At 52.1% G+C, this 26,830-nt stretch overlaps 6 protein-coding genes across 6 annotated transcripts; 2 read left to right on the top strand and 4 right to left on the bottom strand.

The window, feature by feature from the left end:
* Positions 1-248: 248 nt before the first annotated feature.
* Positions 249-1,127, bottom strand: LTHEOB_8708 (uncharacterized protein; the record flags this gene model as incomplete). Its single annotated transcript, XM_035518215.1, has 4 exons — positions 249-529; positions 580-713; positions 768-988; positions 1,044-1,127. 4 exons carry the CDS (start codon positions 1,125-1,127, stop codon positions 249-251), a joined length of 720 nt encoding a protein of 239 aa, XP_035370013.1.
* Positions 1,128-2,193: 1,066 nt separating this feature from the next.
* Positions 2,194-2,579, bottom strand: LTHEOB_8707 (Dead deah box helicase protein; the record flags this gene model as incomplete). Its single annotated transcript, XM_035518214.1, has 2 exons — positions 2,194-2,363; positions 2,423-2,579. The coding sequence occupies 2 exons, from the start codon at positions 2,577-2,579 to the stop codon at positions 2,194-2,196; spliced, it is 327 nt and encodes a 108-aa protein (XP_035370012.1).
* Positions 2,580-6,042: 3,463 nt separating this feature from the next.
* Positions 6,043-11,571, bottom strand: LTHEOB_8706 (Helicase; the record flags this gene model as incomplete). The annotated part of the gene is made up of 3 exons (XM_035518213.1): positions 6,043-10,860; positions 10,922-11,358; positions 11,406-11,571. The coding sequence occupies 3 exons, from the start codon at positions 11,569-11,571 to the stop codon at positions 6,043-6,045; spliced, it is 5,421 nt and encodes a 1,806-aa protein (XP_035370011.1).
* A 715-nt stretch (positions 11,572-12,286) lies between these two features.
* On the top strand, positions 12,287-18,079 carry LTHEOB_8705 (Nf-x1 finger and helicase domain protein; the record flags this gene model as incomplete). The annotated part of the gene is made up of 5 exons (XM_035518212.1): positions 12,287-12,999; positions 13,057-13,471; positions 13,637-15,969; positions 16,744-16,935; positions 17,017-18,079. The coding sequence occupies 5 exons, from the start codon at positions 12,287-12,289 to the stop codon at positions 18,077-18,079; spliced, it is 4,716 nt and encodes a 1,571-aa protein (XP_035370010.1).
* A 1,026-nt stretch (positions 18,080-19,105) lies between these two features.
* Positions 19,106-19,720, bottom strand: LTHEOB_8704 (Cell wall protein; the record flags this gene model as incomplete). The annotated part of the gene is made up of 2 exons (XM_035518211.1): positions 19,106-19,404; positions 19,462-19,720. 2 exons carry the CDS (start codon positions 19,718-19,720, stop codon positions 19,106-19,108), a joined length of 558 nt encoding a protein of 185 aa, XP_035370009.1.
* Positions 19,721-23,940: 4,220 nt separating this feature from the next.
* LTHEOB_8703 (Homeobox protein goosecoid-2-like) lies at positions 23,941-24,609 on the top strand (the record flags this gene model as incomplete). Its single annotated transcript, XM_035518210.1, has 1 exon — positions 23,941-24,609. One exon carries the CDS (start codon positions 23,941-23,943, stop codon positions 24,607-24,609), a length of 669 nt encoding a protein of 222 aa, XP_035370008.1.
* Between the last annotated feature and the right edge of the window lie 2,221 nt (positions 24,610-26,830).

Genomic DNA, 26,830 nt, shown 5'->3' with positions numbered 1-26,830 from the left:
CTGGTTAAAGAGCGTGTAGAAGTTCGTCGTGCAATGCGCAGCATCCGCATTTTATGCATGCGTAGATATGATACCCCATCTTCGCTCGGCTTCAATCACAGTCAAATTGACAAGTTCAAGCATCACATAAGACATGAAGGTAGTAGATTCTCCATAACACCCAAGACCTCTCCATCATACGGGACCAATTGCGCCGAATAAGTGGATGCCGCCAAGACCGGCAGTCCTCAGCCAAGGATCGGAAAAGGTTAAGGTGGGGTTATGTCGGAAAAATCAATGTCCTCCACTCGAGTGATTTCTCCGGTCTTGCAGTCGTAAGCACGCGCAATTGCTAGACCCAGATCCTGAGCAAACTTAGCATCAGCCATGGAGCCACCATGTCGTATGATCCCTCGCGTATGCCACAGCGCCTGCACGGGAGAGTTGGAGCAGACCAGCGCGGCTGTGGTGCACATTTGCGTCTCCACGTTCGACAGAATGGCGTCTTCACTGACCCACCATTCGTACAGCATTTGCTGGTTCAAGAGAGCTTTGCACTAGTCGTTAATGGAGGCTTTCTGTAAAGAATAGAGGTCTTACAGAAGTCAGGATGGTACTTCCGGTTCTTCTCCTGGTTTGCTTGTGCAATCGCAGGCGTCCATGTAACATCGAAATAATGCTGTCCTCGGGCCTCTCGTATCTTTGAATCCGCTCCTGCTCGAACCGCCTCCGACCTGCATAACCCAATTTTTAGTGAAAACGCGTAGAAACATCAAATAGAGACGAACCTTGGCCCATATGTGTCAATCTGCTCATCAGTCCAAGAATTGAACATCGGGTAGAGGGCTTGGAGTGCTTTCGGAACACCGTAAAGCATGCTTGTCTTCAAGACTGCCTCTTTCACTCGACGCTGGACCAATTTCTCCTTCTCCAGGGGAAGGCCGTCGGTGCAAAGTCTGTACAGCTCCGGTGTGTCCTCGCTTGCACTTGCGGCCGCAAGCGCTGCAATCTGAGCTCTATTAGCTGCATTGCGAGGATTCAAACATGATATTGTACTTGCTTACCGCAACGATATACCACCGTGCTTTCAAGGGGTCCTTTCCATGGTCCTGCGCGCGGAATGGCTCCAAGATATCTGACAAAGCCATTTCGTGAGAAGCTTTTTTGGGTACGCTTTTTGTGGTAGATTGGAATGGCCCTGATGACTCTGGGGTTGCGAATTTCGACGCCTTGGGTGCAGACCCTTTAAATACACAGGTGCCAATGCGGAGAACCACTTAGAGTTTCTTAGCTAAAGCTTCGTAAGCTTCATCATTCGCATTTCTAATAATTTTGACCTTTATTGCAGGCAAGGAACAGCTACGTCAGCATCTCAACAAGGGCGAATACGGCGGCCAACAACACTGTACCTTACCTTTGCCCTTCCCTTTCATGAAGCTCACATCAATGCACTCGATAACCCTCACGATAGATCATGCAGGCAAGTTGTGTGGCCCTTCAGGAGCGAACACGTCCATGATATCGTGCGCCCGGATGCTGCGGCGACAGTGAGAGTTCCGCATCATTCCGTGACCTCTGGTATATCCAATAGCTGTCGTTAGATGAGCAGGGTTCAACAACTCAGACGCAACATAAGCCTGTAAGTGCCCCGCATGCAGGCATTGCCGTCGGGTACGCGCGCGGTAAATTGTTGAATGCCTCAGACCCTGATGGCTCGCTGAGAGGAGCCGACAACGGTAGTGTGGCACGCGGGGCTAACCCCTTCGGTAAAGATTCGGATCATGTTAGTGACATGACGTGCATGTGGCTAGTTACACCGCTAGGCGCTCATCTATCAGTGGCTGCCTCCATTGGTGTTCCTTACCTTGAAGGACAATCCTGGCGAATAGTCCAAGAGGCGCACAGCGTCATGGAACGAGGGCGGGACCGCAAAGGAAACGTTTCGTCGCCGTGAGGTCATAGCAGCTTCATGTTCAAAATGTCTCACCGAGGCAAGGCAAGAATGAAGTAACAGCAGTGATGCGCTCACGCAACCTCATGCCCCTGGTATACGCGAGGAGACCGTCGCGACACGCCCGACCATCCACGAAGCACAGCGCGTATCGGAAATTTTGTTAGGATTCAATGAAGTTCAATTAATGAGAAAGTCGTTAGCTGCTACACTAGCAGCAATATCGTAGCCGCTTCGTAACCCCGTTGCACGCCAGCGCCCATCTATGAACCGTACTTCTTGTCCTTGTCTGCGATGGGGAACTCGGAGCCGGTGGTAGACTTGTACTTGGCGCGGATGAAGTCGGAGATCTGCTCGTCCTTGGCCTGCTCGATTGCGCTCTCGTTGTCCTGCGGGCCCTGGCCGAGGAACTTCTCCTGCACGAAGTCGACGCCTATTGTTGCGTTAGCAGTGGAACTCGCTGTCATTGAGATCTGGGAAGTGCAGGCTGACCCTTGTCGAGCAGGTCCTCGTTCTTCTCACTCTCGCGACCGCCGCCGGCCATGCTGTTCATCTTGTCCATGAAGCCGCCGCCGCTGCTGGACTGCTCGGAGGTCTCCTTCTTCTTCTCCTCGGAAGAGCCGCCGGCGAGGTTCTTGACGAAGTCCATGGTGGAGGATTCAGTGAGGAATTGCTGTAGGAAATTGGAGAGTGATGTTGCTTTGGTAGTAGTGTGGTGAGGGCTTTGTTTGTGTTTAGATGCGGGGGCGGGGTTTGAGGGAGCTCTTATCACCTACAGCCACTTGGCGGTGCTAATGACCTGAGCCAAGATTCAGGCGTCGGCAAGTGACATCATCGCAGCTTCCCAGCCGGTTTTCGAAAACCAAACTTTCAGCTCGCGCGGTCGCACGAGAGGGGAAGCAGCAAACAAGAGTCAGAGTCCGCAGGAATAGCGAGCACTTAATGGGGTGATCTGCGCTATCGGTTTCGAGTAGAGCGAAGAACCGTCTGCATCCACTATCTTCCTACGCCCGCTATTGGCTGGAATCCAAGCAAGCAGCTGTCCCTGCACAGCTGATCGCAGCGGGGCCATGTGGGTACTCCACGCGTATCTGGCGCTACGAACCAGGGCACAGCCACATCGCTTTAACGCCAAGTCTAGATTCCTACGTACTTAGCGCGCCTGTCAATCGCATCTGCCGTGACCGCTACTTCTTTAAATGCTATGGAAATTGCCTCATCAACGTGGCCAGTCAGACAAGCACTACATTGCGCATGCCTGGTTTGGAAGAAACTATTGAGGTAAAACAGGCTATCTTCAGAAGCAAATGCAGGAAGTTGGACAAGCTAATGGCAGCTTTAATCTCAGGCGTATTGCTTGTTCCGGTCGAGCTTCCCCAATTTGCCAACGTTTGCCAACACCACCAGTCCAGTCTCTGCGTCTGGGGCTGCATCACCCATCCTTACTACTACGTTCTTCAAAATCCTTGTCCTGTCATCTCCATCCAAATATGATCCTCCTTCATCTACTACTATCTTATTCTCTCGTGTTAAAGATGAGATAGTATCAAGAACGTCCGGTACATTACTCAGACACTCGCACAATCCAGACCCTATAGCCGTCACCATAAGGAGAAAGCTGCATGTGAAGAGAATTTGCAGCCACGGGGTGTGGCACTGTAAGAATTCCTCATCCGTGTGAGACGTGCCGTTGGACGATGCTTGAACATTGAAATCGCCATCCACGGACGCATTGAAATTTGCAAGAATGCTCCTCGGTGCCAAGGATGCAAGCCAGTAACTGTTCAACAACTGGCCCATTCGAATTGCCAGGTTTTCCGGTGTGATATTCTTGATCTTGTCTTCCGGGATATCACCTGGTGAGCTTAGAAGATCCGTTGGATCCACGAGATATTTCTGGAGGTTGGTGGGCGCAAATGCCCTCTTGAGCGGGAATACGTCGAGGAAATTGGATGTAAAGAACGTATATGTCATCATATTCTTGAGCGGAGACCATGAAGTGTCTACTCCTGTCATATTCTTCAATCTTCGAATAGCGGTTAATTGCCAGGGCCTGGAAGCAGAAGAAGAATTTCGCGAAACTTGCAGCTCAACGTAGTTCATGGTGACGTCGAACTCGGCTCTGATGAAACCAAGACTCTTGTCTTGGTAAAGCAGTCTTTGAGGAACTCCTGGCTGCCAGTGCTCGTCGAAACTCGTATCCCGCCAGCTCGGTTCACACCATGTGGCAAGCACTACCTGTCCCTGTTGACCGGTGGAGTTAAGGTAGCCTGCAGTCTTCTTTGTGGCGTTTGCAGTATATTGAGGGCTCAAATCCCATGGTTTGTCCCGGATAAATGTGAAATTGACTGTAGTGAGCTGGAAATACGATGTTTGGAAAGTGAAATCCGCTCTTTCGAGTCCCTTTCCAGTAAACGGAATACCAAGCAATGATGCATGTTGTGCCATGTTCAGATCCAGGTCACGAAACCACCCTTCCGCGTCTGGGGTCGAGGTGTTCTCAAATGTTTCAATGGCCGGCACCAGGATATTTGACCAAGGGTCGACACTAGCATTTCGCGTGGCACTGTTGGCTGCTATGGAAGCGGAGTATACAAGCTTGACTGTATCCCATTGGTCGGTGTCCCTCATGGTAAGCGACCTAGGCCATGGCGAATTGGTGTCTAGTAGATCTATGGACATAGGAGTATCAATGACCCGCGACTGCCGGGAAATGGCCCGGAAAGCAGCCTGACTCCCCAGTGGTGACAGCGCCCATCCAAGAAATAGGCCCAGCATCAACGGAGTCATTGATCTCAGCTTCCAAGGAAGCAAAGGTGTATTCGCAATGGTTGTACTTCCAAGCATTTGCGCCAATGTTCCCAGGGTGAGGCCTTTTTCCGTGCGCCACTTGGCAAGGTTCTTTAGGAATCGGGCCAAAGTTGCCGCGAAGACATAGGGAAAAATCGTCGTTGCCTAAGAAAACATAAGATCCTGTCTGGTAGATGTTCGTAGTTACTACATACCAGTGGGGATATTTTCAACAGAGTATCTCCTCTCGGTTGCTCATTGGACTCTTTGTGTGAAAGCGCTTGACCATTCGATTTGGCGCACAATATTGCGAACACAAAATATGCCAAGGCCGATAGAAACAGAAGCACGTCTAAGAGGCAGAGGCTCCACTTTGTAGTAGACTCTCGCAAGGTTTTGGGGCCCGGCCAAGTTCTGAAAACGCCGGGTTTGACTTGGTTCTCCCGAATAGTAGCGCCTGTAGACTGGAGATTGGAGCTTGAAAGAAGCCTGAGCTCCACCTCGCTGAGTTGAGCCGAAGACACTGTGGTTGGAGCCATATTTCATGGAATTGCGACTGTCAGTAGTCAGTATATATTCCATAAGAAAGGGGCCTGCACATTGATTGAAGCGAATAGCTACACTGGTCAGCTTAAGAAGGCTGCTCAGGATAAAAAAAGCAACGTCTGGTCCATTGTGGCACACAATTATGGATAAAGAGGTCGCACGGTAATCTAAAATAGCTTGTAGTTGCACAACCATGGAAGATTTGGGTGACACAAAGGAGGCTGAGCGGTGCCGGTAGAATGGGTTGAAAACTCCGAGGCTTGACAATGACGTTGGTGCGGGTTTCTTCGATATCATTTTTCTCCACCGTGGACTAAACAACCAAAGTAAGTCGCTACAACATAACTCTATACCTCAGGAGAAGCTCTGACCTTTTAATTCAATGTGGTTTGTCGGTGATACTGTGGTTGCTCGAAGTGCGGCTGAGTGCTCTCGGTCCTCTCTTGGCCCCCATCCTGCAGGATTAGCTCATAGCTGTAAGTGTTGCATTGCACTCCAATTATATGCACTAGCCTTAAAAGTCTAGTAAGATCGTCGTTAGGCTGGCTGAAAGCTATGCTGGACGGAACGAATTAGGATGTTAGCTGAACTCGTGGCGCGTCTATCCGCTATGACGCAATTCACCTGTACGCTCACAGGCACTAACAGATTAGAGACTCACTCACTCGACATTCTTGTTCCATGAAAACTCTCTATTGATAGGACGTTATCAGAGCACTCATCGTTGTCCATCAGATCAGCAATCTAGCAAGCTCCTACAAATCTTATCGCCTACCTTAAGCCCACATAGCCTTGAACTTTCCGTTAAACTCTTCAGAAAGCTTCTTGAAAGCTGCCAAGACATCAAGCAGGCTGCCATCGCCATCATCTTCCCAAGCCGGGGCGCTCAACACTTCGTCCGCACCAGCCTTGCCGGAGCCATCACCACCAGCAGCGGTACCAGCAGCACCACCACCACCACCCCAGTTCTCACTATCTTCGTCATCAGCATCAGCAGCAGCATCAGCATTAGCCTGAGCATCAGCCTCGGCATCTTCCTCCCAGCTTTCAAGGGTACCCGTCCGATCGGCCTTCGAATTCCTTCTCGGCATCGGCTCCTTCCTCTCCATCTTGCCCGGCGCACAACCTGCGCCTCCCTCCCACAACTTCTCTTCTTCCATCTCCTCACCACCACCGCCCGCCATGGCATCTACAGCCACATCATCGTTACCCGCAACGAAGCCCTCCAAACTCGCCACGATCGTTGCAAGCACCATGGAGAAATCGTTCAACACGAACCACACGTCACCGCGACGGATGCCATTGGCAGCGACGAGGGCAGACGCGTCGCCATGCTTAAAGAAGTCAAGGAGGTAAGCATTCAACGGCAAGTCCTTGCCCTGCCCGCTTGCGCCGGAGGCCGCCTGCTGCGGGCGCCAACTGGCAACCGGCCGAGGCTGCGGATAATCGCAAACCGGCATATAAGGAATGACAGCCTCTTCGAGAAAAACGCCAGCGCGCACGGTGCGGCAAAGCTCGCCGATAGACGTGATGCCAGCGTCATCAGCATGGCCAGACAGCGCGACGAAGGCGGAGCGGACGTTGGGCCGCGTGCACGCGGCGTTAATGGCACCACGATCCGCGCTGCCGTCGCCGCCGCACCTGACGCCCGTCAGCGGCAGCACGTCGTCGGGCGCGCGCACGTGCTGCGCGACGTAGGTGCGGACGTACGTCTTGAAGACGTCGAGCGTGTCGTCGTTGTGGGCGCGCAGGATGGCCGCCGCGGCGGCGGGCAGCGGCGCGAGGATGACCGACGACGGCGACGTCTTGACGACGGCTTCGACGAACTCGCGGTCGACGTGGCGGCAGTAGCGGCGGCCGAAGATGTGTGACAGGACCAGCATGAGCGTGCGGAGGATGCGCTCGGTGCTCTCGGGATTGCGGCGGATGCCGGCGCAGAGCCGCTGGAAGTAGCCGTCTTTTAGCAGTGCGTGGAAGGCGAAGCTGGCGTTCTCGGTGTAGTACAGGTGCGAGACGCAGCCGGCGAAGTTGAGCGGCGTGCCGCGCTGGTCGAGGAGGAATTGGCGCCGGAGGTACTCGAGGGAGAAGCGGAGGTGGTGCAGCACAGTCATGCGGTTCTCTTCGCCGCCGAGGTAGAGGCGCGGCTGGGAGAGGAGCGCGTCTATGGAGCGGAGCGCGAAAGCGGAATTATTGGACTCGGAGAGGAGGGTGCACAGCCTGAGTACCAGGGTTGTCGTGATGGGGAAGTGTCCTGTGAGCTCAGGCAGGCGAGAGCTAAGCAGACGGCAGACCTTCGAGACGGGGATGCCGTGGAAGACAACGTTGCCGAGGACGTCGAATCCACGGCGACCAGCACGACCGGCTGCTTGACGGAAGTTGAGCGCGGTGAGGAATACCGAGTCACCGCAGAAGACAACGGTCTTGCAAGGCATGTTGATACCCAAAGCGAGAGTTCCGGTGGCTACAACGACCCGCAAGTAGCCCTTTCGGAAGAGTAGTTCGACGATATGCCGGTACTTCCTGTTCATTCCTGAATGGTGGACGGCTATGCCGCGACCAAGCGCTTCAATCAACCAGTCTTGGACGCCGCGCCACCGGAGCTCCTTAGCATATTCATCCAGCTCGGACTGTTGGAGTTTGGCACCGTCTTTGAAATGGAACCCATCGACGGGCGCGTCCGGATCAAAGCTTTCCCAGGTGTCCAGTGCAATAGCGGACTTCTCCCTCTCAAGATCAGCCTTGCTCATACCTTCCTCCTGCAGCTTCCCAGATTTCTTGCCAGCTTTCATTTTGGATATTTCCTTGCGGTTCTTCTTCCACGTCTCCCAATCAGTCAACTTCTTGGCCCAGATTGAAGACGTTTCTTTCCACTTCTTCTCGGCCTCCTTCAGCTTCTCCATTACAGCTTGGCAGATAGACTCACAGTTGCCGCGGTCATAGTTGAACAGGATGGCCGGTAGAGCGGATTGTTCATGCAGACGATAGAGAAGTGAAAGAGCAGTCTTGCACAAGCCTGCATTGTCCAGACCCATGTCACTCTCAGCTTCCAGTTCATACAAGCTCCTGCCAAGGTCCTGGATGACAGCATCATATGGAGCATCGCGTTCTGTCATCCATTGCTCGAGCAGTTGCTTGAGTGACTTGCACCAGCTGATGATGTCAGCTTGAGCAATAACGTCTGGGAGCGCGTGCTTGGGGTCGAGCGCATCTGGAACCTTGTGTGTCTCGCTCTCATGAGCTTTCATAGCCTTCCATAGTGTGAAGCAATCACGAGCTTCAAGCGAGAAGTCTTCAGGCATCCCGCGAGATCGGTTCAGTAAGCTCGCGACCGGATGCACGAACCGGAAATGTTCCGCTCCCTTGTCCAAGTCTACACGAGGGATAGCTGGAGCTTTGGGCAGCCCTTCAAAAGTTAGGTCATCGTGTGGGGTGAAGACATACTTCCGCAAATCGGAGTAGCGGTGCGGATGGTGAACCATGGCAAGATCGTTGCCGGCAGCTTTCTGCGCCGACGCAAGCCAACTGCGGAACGCTTCAGGATTTCCAACGGTTGCGGAAAGTGCGATGATTGGACAGGGAGACAGCAACAGGAGCTGTTCCCAGACAATACCATCATCCGCCTGGCCGATGCAATGAACTTCGTCGAAGATGATCCGCTTCACACGAGACGACCACGAGCTCGCATTGACCGGGGCCAATAGCATGATTTGGAGAATGTGCGGTACCGTTACCAAGACTTGACAACCAGTTGGATTGTTGACGCGGTAGTCGCGGGTGTGAATTGCCCACACTGACTTGCCAGCGTGCTTGTACGTCTTCGAAAATCGAGCTTGGATCTCTGCCGCAATCTGGTTGACGAGCGCTTTTGTGGGCGCCACGTACACAATGACACCGTCGTTGGACCCTTCGAGTATCTTCTTCATAGCGTAGAAGGAGATGAAAGTCTTACCCGCACTCGTCGGAGCTACCACGAAAAGGCTCTTGTCAGCGTCAATGGCATCGAGCACTTCGCGTTGCCATCCATCAGGAAGGAACGGGACGCGGTCATCATGTGCTGAATCCATCTTGCGATCAAAGTATGGCCCGCAATGAAGAAGTTGGAATTCCTTCGATGGAAGAGGTATCTTCCAGCTTGGGTTCCGTCCAGACAGTGCGAATTCGAACGGCAGCTTTCTGTCCGGAGCCTGTGCTGCGCTAATGATGAAAGGCAGCCCAAGCGAATCCACAATGCGTCGAAGCCTCTCTTCCATGGTCTTCGTGACGCTACTTCCAGTGCTTAGACGACGGGTAGCGTCCCAGATTTTAGCTGCAAGTGGCAGATTGGGAGCCTTTGGACTGATCGAGGTGGACACTTTCCACAGCTCAAGCAGGCAGTGCAGTGCGTAAAACTCGATCTCAGAGCCGACAACAGCCTGCTTCGTAGTTGGAAGAGAGCCGAGGAACTGAAGAGCCTTGATGTAGCGCATGGTGGTTTGCTGCTCCCGCTGTATATCTTTGCAGACAACATGCCATGAATTGAACACCTTCAGGTTTTGAGCCGCTTCCTTCTTCTCTTGTTCGGCAGCAAGCTTGTCCATTCTCGCTTGCTTCTGCTTATTTTTGCCACCACCTATCCTGGTGGTCTGACTTGACTGTTGCTGATCTTTAGCCGTGTGCGATGCAGTGGACTGTCCGTCCTGGGTGACAATAGTCTCAGGTTCCAGGGCTTTCCCAACAGCGTTGGTCAGACTTGCGGCGTAAGCCATCATTTCAGCCATGAAACGTTGGTCCCGGCGGCGCGCATAGAGAGCTGCACGGTCCTTTGCGGCTATCATGGCTTTACGGTTCAACGGGCGTTTCGCATTGTGCCAGTGTGTCAATTCGCGGAATGCTTTTGAAGTATTGTCGCTCGGTCGCTGAAGCGCGTTATCATCGATATCCAGCTTGACGGGTTGAAGGTGCTTGTCGAACCCTTCGGCAGCAAACGGCAGCAGTTTGCGAAGTGTCGCGAAGTTTCCCGCAGGGTCTGTTGTATCATTTCCCACATGCGAGTGTTGAGTCTCGGGAACGATGATGTCCAGTGTGACCAACGAACTGACGATCCTTGCGAAGTCTCCTTTCAGCTCCGGCAGTGGAAGCTGTCTGGTGAGGACCATGTTGAACAATCTTCCATCAACGAGGTCGCTGATATCGCACGCGAACTGTGCCTCGCTCAAAAATGCCTGCCACAGTGGGCTCTTCATAATGGCCAACGCAGTCTTAGAGAACTGCAAGAGAAAGTTTTGTGATGCCTCGGAGGATTGAGTAGACTCGAAGGAGCGGCATTCGAGTGAGAGCTGGCTCTGAAGGACTGTATGCATAACGAAAGACGCAACAGCGGATGAAGGCAAATCTCCATCAGAGACCAGGTTCGCCGCGGTGGCGATGACAAGGTATAGACGCTCCGAAAGTTTCGGCTCCGCAAGTTCGTGATGCTCGACAAAGACTGTGTAGAGCTCATGTCCAAAAACGAGCTTATCGAAGTTGATCTCCTCGCCGGCTGGAGGAGATTGGTTCAGAGCAGGATGCTTGGTTCTATGTGACTTAGACATGCCCTCGATGACGGCAGTAATGGCCTATGGTACGTTAGCATCGAGAAGACTCTGTATGTTGATATCAGCGCGAAAGCAAACTTACTTTAGTATCTCTCCATTCCAGTCCATTAATCAAAGCGACACTATATCCGCGCGTAATAAGCGAGCAGATTGCAAGGCGAAGATCGAAGTTTGCGTCCATATGAGGGATACACTGGCAAGCATCGGCAGCACCATCGTTCATCAAGACAAACATGTATGAACCAGTGGTAAGCACAGTGTTGAATGACTCGCTCGTCAGCGAGGGGAAGACAAGAAGCTTCATGGGAGAAGATCCACGGGTGAGGTTGGCCTGTAGATGGCGTATGACAACGGCACGAGCGAGGCGGTACTTGGCCGATTGAGTCTCGTTCGCATGGGAAGGTATGCACAGGTGCTCTCTATCGTCAAAGAACGCCAGGTGGAAGTTGCAGTTGCGCCGATGGAGATTTTGCAGGAAGTCCTCGACGAGCCAAACGGCATGCAGCATCTGGAAGCCATCTATGAGGGTCAGCACAGAATCCGTACGAGAGAGGGTGAGGACGAACCTTCGAAGTCAAGCAGCTCGTCAGAGAAGCAGTGAAGCAGAAGCGAGTCGCCTTCGACGAGGAAAGGCTCGCTTCCGGCATAATCGCCGACAAGATCAACACGGCGGGAGTATAGCTGGCCATAGAATTCACCCCAGTTGGGTGGCTGCGGAGAATTGGAGGACATTCTGGAGGGAGTACTTTCTTGCAACCGTTGGTGGTATGCAGTTGGAGAAGGGTGCAGTGGGGAGGAAGGGAAATGAAGGGGGGCGATATGCAAAAACCAGCGACTGCCGACAAGCAGGTTCTCCGCTAGGCACCAGAGAGGCCGTGCAAACAGCGCGTGGTGCGGTGCGGCGCGTCGCGTCGCGTGGCGGGTGTGCGTTTGCTTGTTCGCGCCTGCCATATGCACTTGCTCAGCTTTTCCCCGCGCCGTCTTGCGCCACAAAACTTCTACGCAGCATATTTTTTTGTGAATAATCTGACCTATGCGGGGACGTAAATGTGGAATTTAAAATTGTACATCCATGTCCGGACGACAGCTTCAACTGCCCATGACATGAGCATCAAATGAAAATTTGATGCTAGCCGTCGGAAACGCGCGACGAGCATCTACACTGGTGATTCTACTGCTCAAAGTACATGCGGCTCAGCGAGGCAGCACGGCGCAGTTGTGGCTGTGCATGATGCGGCGCGCGCTGGTGCCTATTGCGGCGAAGCATTCGCAGCTGATTGCCAGCACATCGCCTTCCCCACAGACAAACAAAAGCCTAGTCGCGCGCGCCGGAGCCTCGCTACGCGTGGCGTCTCATCTGCCTGAAGCTGGTTATAGCACATCGCCCGCCTTCATTTCCTTCCCTTCCCATTACAACCCCCAATCCTCCAGACCCGACCGTACCACCATGTCCAAAAAGAAACAACCATGCCGTTTGTTCCACCGGCCCGGAGGCTGTCGTTATGGAGCCTCCTGCAGATTCTCCCATGCAACTCCTCTGGCCTCCTCGACCGAGACTCCTCGCCGCCCAACTCAAGACAAGAATCGCGGCCTATCCAACACTGAGGTTGAGTTCCGTAACTGGAGGTTCATGATTCCGATGGACGGTAACCGACTCGCACCTCTGGGTCCCCAACTTTCAACATTCCTCCGAAAGGGCGCTGAACTGGTAGCCTCTGATCCAGGAATTCGCCAGGATGTAATCTCTCGACTGGCGTCTACTGGCGGTTTGGCGCGCGTTCGGGAGCTAGCGGAGCAAGACTTTTCATCGCTCGGTGACAGTATGAAGCTTCGCAAGTTCCTCAGCCACCATGTCCCGTTCTTCCAGATCATCACCCATCCTGATGTACTTTGCTCTATCCTCTTGGAGCAACCGCTCGGTGACCTGTTCACCTTCCTCTACGGCATCAATGGCCAAAGAGCTGTTGCGGTCTTCTCCTTCATTGCTCAAGTTCTCCCGGACACCATCGCCACCACATTGCCCGCTACATCTCCCTCAAGGGAAGAGATTTTCCAGCTCACCTTCTTTGCCCTGGCCAAAGTCATCGACATTAATGGCAGTGCTCAGATTAACCCCGACATTGTCAACCTTACCGGAGTCTTCTCAGTCTTGCTCACACAGTTAGCCGAAGCGCACGGTGAAGCAGCATGTGAGAAGCCTCTTGCTTCTCTTACCAGAATCCAGCAGCGACTGGGAATTGGAGACGCAATACCGGAATTCACCGCCAAGCCTAAGAGTACAGCCAAGCAGACGTCTTTTGGTATTCCGATTGACCCGCCGGGCCACCTCTCACCCCAAGGACCGCGTCACAACAACGACCATGCGGATATACAAAAAATCGAGGTGCTTCCAACTTGGCAAGAGGTCCAATCGCTGAGACCGGAGTACCTTCCTGTGAAGGATCCATCCACGTGGCACAAGCCTGGAATCCAAGGTCTTCTCGACAGAAACTTCCGGCTACTTCGAGAGGATACTGTCGGTCAGCTTCGGGATGTCATTCAGGCCGAGCTGGCGCGCATGCAAAACCCTGGCAACAGTGCGATTGGCTACAACAAGAATCAGCAAGGTGTTCGCACTTACACATATCACGGCGTCAGTGTCTCAGACTTTTCAGTTGACCGCAGGGACGGATTCCGTTGCCAGGTCTCCTTTCCACAACCGCAGCATGTCCGAGTAATGAGTGCAAGAAAGAGAGCAGAGTGGTGGGAACAGTCACGGCGTTTGCAGACAGATGCGCTAGTATGCTTACTAGATAAGACTGGTCTTCTGCTCTTCTGTTCGGTGGTCACCGAGGCGACGGCGGCGGCGGCGGCGAAGCCGAGTGCAACTTCCAATGATGCTGGCGACGAGGCGGTTAGGGCGAAAGAACGGAGTCTCCATTCAGACAGCGAAACCGCATATCTGAGGCTGTGCTTGGTTGAGCAGAGTGACGAACACATTGACAACCTTTTGCGTCGCTCGTGGAACTCCCGTCAAATGTGCCTGGTCGAATTCCCAGGTGTGCTCTTGCCGGCCTTCCAGCCCACACTCAAAGCTTTACAACAGATGTCATCCGGTGATGTTCCATTCTCCGAATTCCTTGCACCAAGCCAAGAGGTATCAGGTGTTGTGCGCGTTCCGCCGCCCGCCTATTCCAGACGCCCTAATTTCAATTTCAATCTTCGCAGCATCACCAATGGAACTAGGACGATTCAGCTCTCGCCCCAGGGAGAATTCCGCACCAGTGAGCTGGTTGAAAACTCCTCACTCGATGATGCACAAGCAAAAGCAGTGGTAGACTCGCTCACGCATAGTTTCGCACTCATCCAAGGTCCACCCGGCACCGGAAAAAGCTATACTGGCGTCGCTTTAATCAAGGCTCTTCTCGAAAATCGCAAGGCGGCAAACCTCGGTCCCATCGTGTGCGTCTGCTATACCAACCACGCACTCGACCAGCTTCTTGAGCATTTGGTGGACGCGAACGTTCCTCAGATTATCAGAGTCGGATCACGGTCGAAGTCTGAGGTATTGCGGCCTCTCCTTCTTCGCGAGGTCTCTAAGAAATTGGACAAAACCAAAGCTGAGAAGGCCGCTGCTTGGGAGCTCCGGACTGTGATGGAGACAGACGAGAAGGAGATCGATGATCTCATTTCTGCCCTTGACAATGCAGACTCGTGGATGTTGATCAAAAACTATCTCCAGCAATACTCCCCACACCAACATGATGATATCTTCGGCTCTACCTTTGATGAAGACGGCTTCATGTTGCCGGACAGGGACTCAAAGAGAGACCTTTCTCGTTGGCTTCGTGGGGGATTTTCGCTCAACTCAAACCAGCCAGAGCGTACCATCTCTGCCCTCCAATCTGCTCCAGTCTTGTCTTTGTCACGTAGTGAAAGACAAAAGCTCCATCGCTACTGGGTCAATCAGTCGCGCGATAGCGCACGTCGCAATCTGGTGCACGCCTTGCGCGAATACAACAATCGAAGAACCAAGTACCAGCGCAACCACTTGGAAATGGATCTTCGCTGTCTTCAAGAGGCACACATCATCGGTATTACCACGAGCGGCCTTGCACGTAACCTTGAAATCCTTCGTCGTGTTAGGGCAAAGGTCATGATCTGCGAAGAGGCTGGTGAAGTTCTGGAATCGCACACACTCACTGCGATGCTTCCTTCGGTCGAACATGCAATCCTAATTGGAGACCATGAGCAGCTGCGACCTCAAATTCAGCGCTACGACCTGGGAAGAGAGCACCCTCGTGGCGAGCAGTACTCGCTGGACGTATCCCTCTTCGAAAGGCTGGTACACCCGAACGATGACACGGCAATCCATTTACCTTACATCACCCTCGAGACACAGCGCAGAATGCACCCGATGATCTCTCGGCTTGTTCGCGAGACCATCTACCCAAATCTCCAGGATGCACAGTCAACAGCCAATTACCCATTGGTTCCGGGCATGAAGGATCGACTGTTCTGGTTTGACCATCGCGAGTACGAAGCTGATGCGGACCAGTCTCAGTCGACAAGCCGTAGCAATGACTTCGAAGTTTCCATGACGTTGGGCCTTGTATCACACTTGATGAAGCAAGGTGTCTACCGTGCTGAAGACATTGCTGTGCTAACTCCTTATCTGGGGCAGCTTCACAAACTACGTACCAGGCTCGGTCAGATGTGGGAGCTTATCATCAACGACAGGGATCTTGACGATCTTGAGAAAGCAGGAATCTCGAATGAACAAGTTAGCAAGACATCCGCTCTTAATGCGCTGAAAGTTGCAACGATCGACAACTTCCAAGGCGAGGAGGCAAAAGTTGTCGTCATTTCCCTTGTCCGCTCCAACAAGATGAACAACTGCGGTTTCTTGAAGACATCAAACAGGATAAATGTGCTTCTATCACGCGCACAGCATGGCATGTTCATCATTGGAAATTCAGAGACTGCAGGAAGCGTCCAAATGTGGGCGGATGTTCTCGACATCTTGCGTACCAGCAGGCAAATTGGCAATGCCTTCGAGCTTCAATGTCCCCGTCATCCGGATAAGCTAATCAAAGCTGCAAAGCCGGACGACTTCACTCAGTTCTCTCCTGAAGGAGGGTGCAACCTCAAGTGTGACCGGAGGCTTGGATGTGGCCATTCCTGCATCAACAAATGCCACTCTGACCTGCTACATGACGCTGTCGTGTGCTTGGAGCCTTGTCCCAGACCATTTAAAGGTTGCGACCATTCTTGTCCTCGCACCTGCGGTGTGGCCTGTCCGGAGAAGTGCAAGGTCATTGTATTCGACGCTGCCAGAACACTTCCTTGCGGACACAGAAAGACAGACTTACCCTGCTGGCAAGCTCAAGACCTCACAACTGTGGCATGCCAAGTGAAGGTCTTGCGCACCATCCCAGGCTGCGAGCACAAAGTGGAGCTTCCCTGCCATGTAGATTTCCGCTCCGACAGCTTTCATTGCCCTGCACGCTGTGACGAGCTGCGTCCATGTAGTCACGCATGCACACACAGATGCCACACATGTAAGACTCGGGAGAACGGCGTCGTGGTTGGAGAGAATCACGGTATCTGCCAGCAGGTATGTGGCCGCAATTACAGCACCTGCCACCACAGCTGCAAAGAGACGTGTCATGGTGATAAGCCATGCTCTCTCTGTAAAGCTCCGTGCGAAGTATTCTGCGGCCATTCGAGGTGCAGCAAGAAATGCCACGAGCCATGCGCACCTTGCGCCGAACAGAAATGCGCTTCGCATTGTCCCCACAGCAGATGCAACCTTCCATGCGCCGCGCCATGCGACTGGATTCCCTGCTCGACAAGATGCGAGAAGCTACTCTCCTGCGGCCACCGATGCCCGTCTTTGTGCGGAGAAGCCTGTCCGGACCCCAGGTTCTGCCAAATTTGCGCTGCCGATAGCGTCAAGGACCAACAAGTCGACTTCATCGAGATGCTTACTTACAGAGAAGTGGACCTTGATGAGGATCCCTGCCTTTTCCCTCCATGCGGTCACGTCATGACAATGGCCAACATGGACGGTCACATGGACATGTCCAAGCACTACCTCACGGCACCGGATGGGAGGTTTGTTGGGCTGCAGCCAGCGCCGCCATTCTCAAGCGACGAACTGAAGGCTTGTCCAACCTGTCGTGCTCCGCTCCGCAGTATCGCCAGATACGGACGTATCATCCGCCGTGCACTGTTGGACGAGTCAACCAAGAAGTTCATCCTCTGGTCCCAGAACGATTATCACCGACTCCAGACGCGGTTCCAGGACGCACACTCAGAGCTCACCAGTACAGCCGATGCAGTCTTTGTCCGCGTAGCCTTCCAGATGGGGCTCAAGATAGCAACAGGTGGACCCTCAGTCCATTTCAAGTCTATGAAAGCAGCAGCCAACACGCTGTCGCTCGAAGGCCGTTACAGAACCATTTTCTCCCTCCGCAGCCAGATCCACACGCACGTCAATCGGGTTCAGCACGAAGAGCAGCCCTTCCGCAAGGTCCACGACTTCTGCCAAGACGCCCGGCGCAGGCGCGAGGTGCAAGGCTCCTTCACCTTCTCCGAAGAAGTCCTGCAAACGCGCGCCCACCTCCTCGCCTCCTCGCTCCTCATCCGCTGCGACCTCGCCATCCTCTCCGACCTCGTAGCCATCTGGCGTGACAAGCTGCCCGCCCACCTACGTGAGGACAGCGCCATCGACCTCTCCGGCAACCGCCTTCGCTGCCTCGAACTCCTCCAAGAAGCAGACGCCACGGACAGCCCCGCGCAGAAAGTCGAAGCCCTCCTCTTCTACGCGCAGCACAACGCCATCGAGCGCCTCTTCGCCGCTACTCCGCCCAAGCAAGAACAACTCCGCGAAGAAGCCCTCGCCCACGTCGCGACCGCGCGCAAGATCTGCGCCGCGCACCCGGGCACAACCGGCGGCCTGCTGGACGAGGTCGACGCGGTGGGCAAGATGCTGCGCGGAGACACGTTCTTCAGCGTCGTCACGTCCGAAGAACGTCGCGCGGTGTTGGCGGCCATGGCGACGGAGTTCCGTGGCACGGGGCACTGGTATTACTGCCAGAATGGCCATCCGTTTACCGTTGGCGAGTGCGGGATGCCGATGCAGTTGGCGAGGTGCCCGCAGTGCGGCGCCGCGGCTGGTGGGGCGAATCATCAGCCTGCGGAGGGAGTGAGCAGGGCGGAGGATTTGGAGAGGGAGTTGAGGGATCTGCATTTGTGAAGGAAGGGTGACGGAGAGGTGATTTGTTGATTGCAATGTAGTGTGTGGCATCGGGTGAGCGATGGGCATCACTTATCTAAGCGTATCGAGAGAAGTTAGATGGAGTAGAAAACAAGAGAGATTAGAAAAAAGGAGACTAGAAAAGGAAGGAAAAGAGACAAGAAAAGAAAAGAAAGTAGAATAGAAAAGAGACTAGAAAATGAAGAGAATTGTTGAAATCTGGTTCCGACTTGACTGTTAGCCTTTTCGGCCATTGTCTGTCTGTTCTTGATACGAAGCTCTTCCTGGTTTCAGCCCTGTATACCGGGATCGAGCGGCGGTACCACACTGGATTTCAAAGAGGGTGAATACTTTTTAAGGGGCAATTACCACTCAACCATCGCCGGCAAAACCCAACAATCGTCGGCAAAACCCAACTTCTTTACCAAAATCTACCATCTTTCAACCGCAGCAGAACTTCAACGAAATTAAAATCTAAGCACTTTGTTCCTACTATAGCAATAGCCAAACCTATAGATATCTATTATAATATTTTGTAGAAGAGAAAGTTAACCTGCACGGTCTAAGAGTCAGGTTTAGTAATTTACCCACTTTTTAAATTCACGTTATAGGCTGTTAAAGTTATCATCGGATGTAATTGTAGATTAACTATTATACACCACTCAGATCCGGATGGTAGCTTAAACTACATAAATATGCTATGTGTCTCTGTTGTTGTTTTAAGAAATAGAAAATAGCTAAGGCATAAGTACTCTATTCGATAATCTTGCTATTTTTCGCGCTACTGTCAGGAATAATTCTGTCCCAGCGGCGTTCCAAAGCCATCATGGTAGATTCATACTGATCATTCATCCTCTACGTTTTTTTTTTTTGAAAAAAAAAACATCAATGGTGAAGAGGTCTTCAAATGTCAATTGGAAGCAGCAAAAGTTGGGTGTGATGAGTTTGTATTAAAAAATACTCTAGTCTATAGATACATTTATCGGATTACAGTACAAGACATTAGGTAGACATTGACGATGACGCTTAGTTGTAGACGCAGACGGTAGCAGGGGCCTCGACCTGGTTGACCTTGACCTCGAAGGAAAGGCACTTGTCCTTGCCAACGGCCTTGCCGTACATCTTGGCGGGGTAGATCATGTACTGGCCAGCGGCCTCAGTGGGGCAAGCCAACCAGTTGGACTCGCCGTCCCAGAACAGCTTGATCTGGTCCTGCTCGGAGCCGGCCATGGAGAACTTGTCGGCCAGCTGGGAGGGGCTGGTGAACTGGTCAGGCAGAGTGTAGCCGAGGAGGCCATCAGCAGCGCCGGAGATGTCGACGAAGCCTGTGGGGAAAATGTTAGCGTTGTTGGATGTTGAGAGAGAAATGTGTCGTGGCTTACCCTGCTGCTGGTTCTGCTTGCCATCGGCGTGGAAGGAAAGAGCACCGGCGGCGCCGACGGTCACGGCGGGGGAGACATCGCCGCAGGTGGAGGTGGTGGCCTTGCCGAGGTACCACCAGCCACCGCTGACCTTGAGGGCGGCGCCGTCGATGGCCTGGCCGGACGCGGAGGCAACGAGGTTGTAGTAGGTGGTGGCCGGGGCGGCGAGAGCGCTGCCAGCGCAGGCAAGGGCGGAAGCGAAAACGGTGGCGGTCTTCATGGTGAAAGTTGGAGTTGGAGTTGGAAGTTGGTGGTTGGTGGTTTGAAGTGGTAGTGGATGAGGAGGCTGGTTGATTGCTGTGTGGATGGCTGATGGAAGTAGACTTTGTTGTGATCTTTATACTTTTTTCCCAGATGCATTGTTGTATTCTTAGCATCGCAGGCCCCTGAGAGTCGGTAGGGCTATGCACGTCATGGTGGCACGGCCGGGACGTGCGGGGTGTCCGTTCGCTCGTATTTACTTGGCGTGCAACCGTGGGGATTAACCGGTCAATCCGGCGGCGCCGAGCTCGTAGGGCTGCAATAGGAGCGATGAGCTTAATGCGAACATGCCTGCAACAGCGTCCAACTAGAGGGACTATCGATTCCGAAGAGGTCAGGTGCGGAGGTGCAGCGGGATCCCCGGAAAACCACTCAAACAACTTCCCATCCCGCTATTGTTCACACTAGGTATAGCAGATGCCCTTCCCCACCTTGCCAAGTTCAAAGATGCTTAAGGAGAAGTTCCAGAAGTCTCAAATACGAATTGCGTTGTCGATGCGGGCCGTAGCCAAGCCACACGCGTACGTACTTGAAAGCGTCGGAAGCTCCTTTTGACCAGATTGGATATGAGAAACTAAGCTTTAGGCTCCACTATCTTCTTATCCTCATATTGTATAGGGGGGATGTGTGTTCGTGTTTTGTCCTGGAGAAGCAACTGTGGAGCGGGGCTAGCTACATCTGGACCAACCCCACAATATGTGGAGAACAACACCTTGGGAGACATCGCGGTCTGCTTGCCCGCTTGGTAAAAAAAATTGCTCAACAAACGCTCGGGGAAGAATTCAAGTCACAAACGGCGGATACTCCGAAAGCCTTCGATGGTGATTCCGTTTCGTTGTTTGATGATGTCCGCAGCCTATGGTGTTGGTTCAGAATGCGTGGGCTTTCTACAAAACCTTAATCAAGTTGACGGTAGGGAGAGAAATTCTCATAATGGTAGAGTGCATGGACGAGCGTACCTTCTCGGCAACCGCATACACCGTTGAGCATGTATGAGACGTAGGAATCAGCGGCATGACGCTGGCATCTACTACACTCAGGCGGTGTTCACCGTAGACCTCAAGATCGGGATTCACGACACCGCCCTCGGGAAATACCTACTGGATGTTTATCCGCGGGTGAGCCTTGTACACGTATCGGTGGGGCGAGCTCTTCAACAACGATCTCATCACCTTTAGAATCAGGGGCCGGTAAGACCTCTGCTGTTTTCGTTACCAAACGCTGCTCTCGCTGATTCCGTCCGCATCAGCTACTGCACCCTCCGAACACCGGCGATCAACACAGCCACGTCGGACTGCGCCATCAATCCTCCGCAATCAATGACAGGCGGGGCAAGGGGCGGGAATTGTGCCGTTGCCGCTGCCACGAAACCGCTGAAGAGTGGCTTTTACATGTACACAGGAATTTCAGGCGCTGTATTGACTGCAAACTCAAAAATTGAAGCATCGGTCGAACCGTATTGGTTGAGGAGAGCAGCGTGTTGCGCATCCCAGCCAGCACGAACGGCCTCGGCCGTAACGGCTCGGAGATATACTTCCTTGGATGTCGTGGCACCGAGTGCCAAGATGGACGCCGTGGCATTTTTCGAGGCGGTGATAAGATCGATTGGAAGAGTAGCAATAGTGTTACCCCCGCCGATCACGTAGGGACCAGTGCGCGATGTAAAGTACTCGGCCAGTCCTTCGACCGCGAGAGTGTTGTTCGTATAACGGTCGATGTAGGTTGGTCTGAGAGGAGCAGAGACTAATGCCAAGGTGAATTAGCCAAGAGGCCAAGGGCGTTTTAAGAAGAATGGGAACGTACAATTCTACAAAGTTACGGCGTATGCATGGTCTTGAAACTTGTAACCCACTCCAGGCAAATCAACAACCACTTCAACCTTGAGTCTCTGAGGAAGTTGTTCATCGCCTATTCCAGAAACCTATAGAATCTGAGGGGTCTGGATGGCTCCAGCAGCTAAGATGATCTCCTTATTCGTATTTACGGTAGTGGCTTCTCCGATCTCCCTCGACGCAAAGACAACGCTGACAGCTCGCTTCCCCTCGAAAATGACTTTGCCCACGGAATGCAATGAAAGGAGATGGTAGTTCGGTCGTTTCTCTACAATGTAGTTGTAATGCGCTGTGCGAGCATATGAACGGGTCCGATTTTTAGGGTCGACTGTCGACGGCACCCAGAAGACACCCCGTTTCGTGCCAACATTCGGGTTTGGGCATTGGCACACCTAATTCGGAGAATCCTCACGTGAACCCCTCTAGATGAACTCTAGTTAGGGTCAAGTAGGTGCACACTGTGTTCAGCAGTTGCGACTTACTCGCTGCGGGAAATTGGTAATTTGGATAACTAGCTTGGATTGAGCCGATTGAGTCGTGCGCAGACATGTCCCAGGAGATATTCCACTCTGCAGCGAATACACTGTCAGGAGGCGTGGAAGTCTCGCTCTGGGGCGAGTGATCGTACTAAGAAATAGCTTCATTTACGACAGGCTTTACCTTCTTGAAGTATGGGAGTAAGCCGTTTCATCCCCAACCAGGATTTCCGAGTTGCTCCCAGGCATCGTAGTCCAGAGCGCCTCCTCGATCGAAGACCATTCCATTGATCGTGGACCCCTCACCTACAACACGTGCGATTGTGGCATTGAAAGTGTTGTTCACCAATCCGGGCTGTGGCAGGCTAGTGAGGTCCGGGAACCAGTATGGAAGCGTGAGGCTCGTGTTTGTCAAGCCAGGCACAAGAACCTCATTCTCCTGATGATCAAAAGGTCCGTCCTCAGTAACTAAAACTGTAACTACTATCTCATTAGCAAGCCCCAATAATACTTCGTATAAGAGAACGAAAGTAGAATAGCGCGATCTCGCTCACCGTTTGGATCCTCGGTCAAACGGTCGGCAATTGTCAGCCCGCTTATACCACCACCTACAACAACAAAATCATATGTTTCTTGAAGTACAACGTCTCGTTCAATGAGGCCTGCAACGGCACCGAGTCTCGCGTGCATGACAGCCGCAAAGAGGAGTAGTTTTGAATCCATCATCCCCCTTACAACTTTTGATAACCAGGTACGAAAGATAGAGGTAGGTCTTGCACTTAAAGGATTTGTATCCGTGCTGACCCCGCCTTGTGTTCCCCGGAGTTTCTTTTTGGCGATTTCTACATACAGTAATGCTCAGCGAAGTAGCGCATCCTCCGAATCCTACGGCGGGATCATCCCGCAGCACGCGAGAACACCTATTGGCAGTGCTTTAATTAATGTGAGCCCATCGAGTTGCTGTAGTATCTTTGATGCTGCCCGAGCAAAAAAAAAAAAAGAAAAGTCCATGGAGCTATGTGGAGGATGGGTTTCTGGTACTCCTTTCGCCTCATCTTTCACCTCCACCGGTATGCGCATGGCTAAATCAGATTGAGGATGGGGCATTGAGTCTCAAGTCTATTAAATAGTATTTAGACAAAATTATCTCGATCGAATCCAAACAGCGAGCCCGAATTCCATTCACGAGTGAGGAAGTGACTGTTTGCAGAAGGGATTTCAGAGGTGTCAACAAAGCGACAGGAAAGCGGGTTTCAATCATTGTTTTATGATTGGTTGTACATACGAGGAGGTATCGCAGCCGAAGGCTAGTGTGAAGAATAACTCTGCCCCGCAGCTCTTTTCTTAGAAAAATGACATATGTGGGTAGCTGAAGCTATCATCCGGACGTGAGTGTATAATTATTAATTCCACATTTACATCCGGACGATGGATTCAACTACCCATGACATGAGCAAAGAACAAATCCACGCTAGTCATTAGCTACAAGAGGGGACTGTACATGCCAGCTGAAACACGAACCTGGATCGAATTTCTTAATCTGGAACAAGCGATGAACGATTATTTGAGAAAACTTCTACGCTAAAAATAGCATCCACATACTCGCCACGTCACTGATAAAGCTAATATATATACACCATGTGGAAGAAAGAGAATGGTACCCAGTAAACAATTTGAATACGGCTTCACGTGATCAGAACTGCAAGCCATACAGATCCCTGCAATCATGCATGAAGCTCGGGCCACAAGGCACCTTTTTACTCTCGCAGCCTTGAATCTCAACCAGCCGAATGAGTCAATATATATATCGTCGTCCCCGCCATGGCATGGAACTCCCAATATTATCTTCTCCATCAACCTCTGAGACCACCATGAACGACATAAGAAGCTGGCTGGGGAGCGGCGACCCGCCCTTGCTCGACTCGCTCTTGGACCTTCCGGATACCTTGAATTGCACCGAAAACCACACAATCGAGAACATGGACCTCTCTTGGTTTGATGATAAGACGTTCATCGGTGAATCTTCACTGTTCGGTGGGTACAATTCCTCGAATCCGATCGGCCCCGATGAACCTGCAACTCAAATCCAACCAGAGCCCTTTTCAAGCAACATCTTGCAAGAAACAGACTTTCCTGGACTCGAAAATCTCCCCGAGGTCGTCGTTGGGGAATCGCATGATTCACTTCTACAAAAAGCGGGCCCACACGTCTTGGCAGATCCAGACGTGGATCAGACCACGACAAATGAACAGAACAAGAGGAGGCCTGGAAGTCCAACTTTACAACCAAGCAAGAGAAATGGGCCGATCTCCTCACAGTCCTCGAAACGCAGGACAAAACTGTCTCCCGATGCAAAGAAAGTGCTGGAGGAGTTCTTCGCACACAATATCTATCCCGAGCCAAACGACGTTGCCAAGCTTGTCGAGCAGACAGGTGCTGAGGAACAACAAATCAAAACGTGGTTTAGGAACCAACGATCCCGAAAGCTCAATTTCGGTAAGTATGATCGTACATCATATGCCGCTGCTGGATCCCTCTAATTTTGAAGACAGGCATGAGTGGTGGCTCAGAAGACACCTCGCAATTACCTCGCGGGCCGTCAGAACAGAACTTCGCAACCGAATTAGCTGGGATTCCACATATTGATCCGAAATCCTTGATGGAGAGGTATCTGGGAGTCCCACTTGATCAAGATGATCGCATGCCAACCATCGTCACACCAATTGTCGAACCAAGGGGAGATCAGACAGCGGCCGGTAGTGACAGCTCCTGGAGCAGTTGCGGCTCACAGAACAGCTGGTCTTCTAGACGCGGGAGAAGAAAAGTGAATAGATATCGCAAAACTGGACTATACGATCCCATATCCGATCCATCTAAATTCCGCTGCACATTTTGCGGCGAGGGCCTCAAGGATCGATATCAATGGAGACGCCACGAAGAGACAAAACACGCGCCTCGCACTGGATGGATCTGCAAAGATGCAGCGTGCGCTGACAAACTTATCGAGGATTCGATATTTTTTCGCGAGGACTTGTTCACGCAACACTGCACCAAGCACCGAAAACATGGGTCTCCGCTAGCACACGGCCGTTCTCGGCACCCATCGACGAAATTCGAGATTGTCTCCGCCAATCCAATACCTGAAGCACACCCTGCTCTCCAGTGTGGGTTTTGCGGCAAACGGTTTCCCGATTGGGCTGACCGTGTAAACCACATAGCTGCACATTTTGAGAAAGGTGCAAACCTTTCCAGCTGGTGGCTGAAACGAGCGGAATTCGTTACGGATCCAAAGAACCCTCCGAGCCAATGGCCTCACGATGATTTCAAAGAAGCTTTATCCGAATCGGTTTTCTGCATCTTCTGTGAGCGCCTCTACCTATCACTTGATGATGCAAAAGCTCAGCATCTTGAATGCACTACATGGTCCTGTGGCCATTTCGAAGGAGTACAGGCCGCATATGAGAAATCAACATCGTCGCGATATCCACTATGGTCTTGCTTATACTGTGACGAGACGATTCTTGAGGTTGCCCCTGACCATTCCAGCCGTCTGAGCCATCTGATCATCGAACATGCTTACCGCAGCTGTACTCCTCAAAGGTTCTCGGAGCTTTCAGATTTCCAAGATCATCTGAGGTCCTATCACAAGACCTCTCTTGGCAGACCCGCAACTTTAGAGTCTGCTTGTCGGATTGCAAGAAACCCCCAGTTCAGGTCGGCCATGGACGCTTCTAGTATCTACAGAACACGACACAACCTGGATTCGTCTTTGATTGACTCATCCTCTTTCAAACACATCAATATCCTTGGCCGAAGTCTTGATGGAGATTTACGCTTTGTATCCGCACTGGCATCTTTCGATTTGATGTCTCCAGACAACATAATCAGCCTCAAAACTCTCAAACTAATCCAATCGAGAATTAATTTACAGATAGAAAAAAGGGGCAATGACAATACTTTCGTAGACACGTCGCCAAACCATGTTGGTGACGTGGTGGTTGAATGGGGTCGCTATTGGGGGGACCAAGGGGGAAGCGAGCTTCTACGACTGGCTCCCGGAGTACACGTTACTAGGTTTTCTGTTAGAGATTACGGCTCTGGCATGATACTGGTCTTTGGTCGGCCTGCAATGGCGGATTTCAATATGATCCGGAAGTCCCCGCCCCAAGTCCAACTCGTATGATTCACGGCTCATATTTTCCGTTCAATTCTCCCTCAGATTGCATTCCTCTTATCTGTATTTAGATCGGAAATTCTATCTTTCGGTGCTCTGTGTCGTGTATCATTGCGGGTTGTAACAGTTTGTTGCTATGAAGCGGATGCAGGATGAATACCGAGGTGTCACGAGACAGAGGAAGGCAACGTCAACAGTCACCCTATATACGTAAATCACCGACCTACGTACTGATAATATAACTTTTCATAATTATGCCAGATCTGCAAAAATGGCAGACATCTACAAATCAGTGAAACATAGCAACTGGGCACGTTACTCCAGCTAAGCAATCCGGCTATAGTGGGAATCATTGGATGCTCCGCAGAATAAAAGGCCTCGAACCGGACCCGCTGAGATTAGGGTAAGATAAATTGTAATTTTTGTAAGCCTGAGCATAATTCCAGGTATACTAGCTAAAGAGTGTAACAGCCGAATGGTCAATTTTGGGTAGGACACGGCAGCGGGAGCGGAACAGCAAGGATCAAAAGAGTCAGGAATATTTGCCGGACAGGTACTGGTTGAGGCTCTACTTCAAGAGGGAGATG

This window comes from Lasiodiplodia theobromae, assembly GCF_012971845.1.
Source record: "Lasiodiplodia theobromae strain AM2As chromosome Unknown scaffold_28, whole genome shotgun sequence".
NCBI classification, from domain to species: domain Eukaryota; kingdom Fungi; phylum Ascomycota; class Dothideomycetes; order Botryosphaeriales; family Botryosphaeriaceae; genus Lasiodiplodia; species Lasiodiplodia theobromae.
This window is presented reverse-complemented; position numbering and strand designations above follow the sequence as displayed.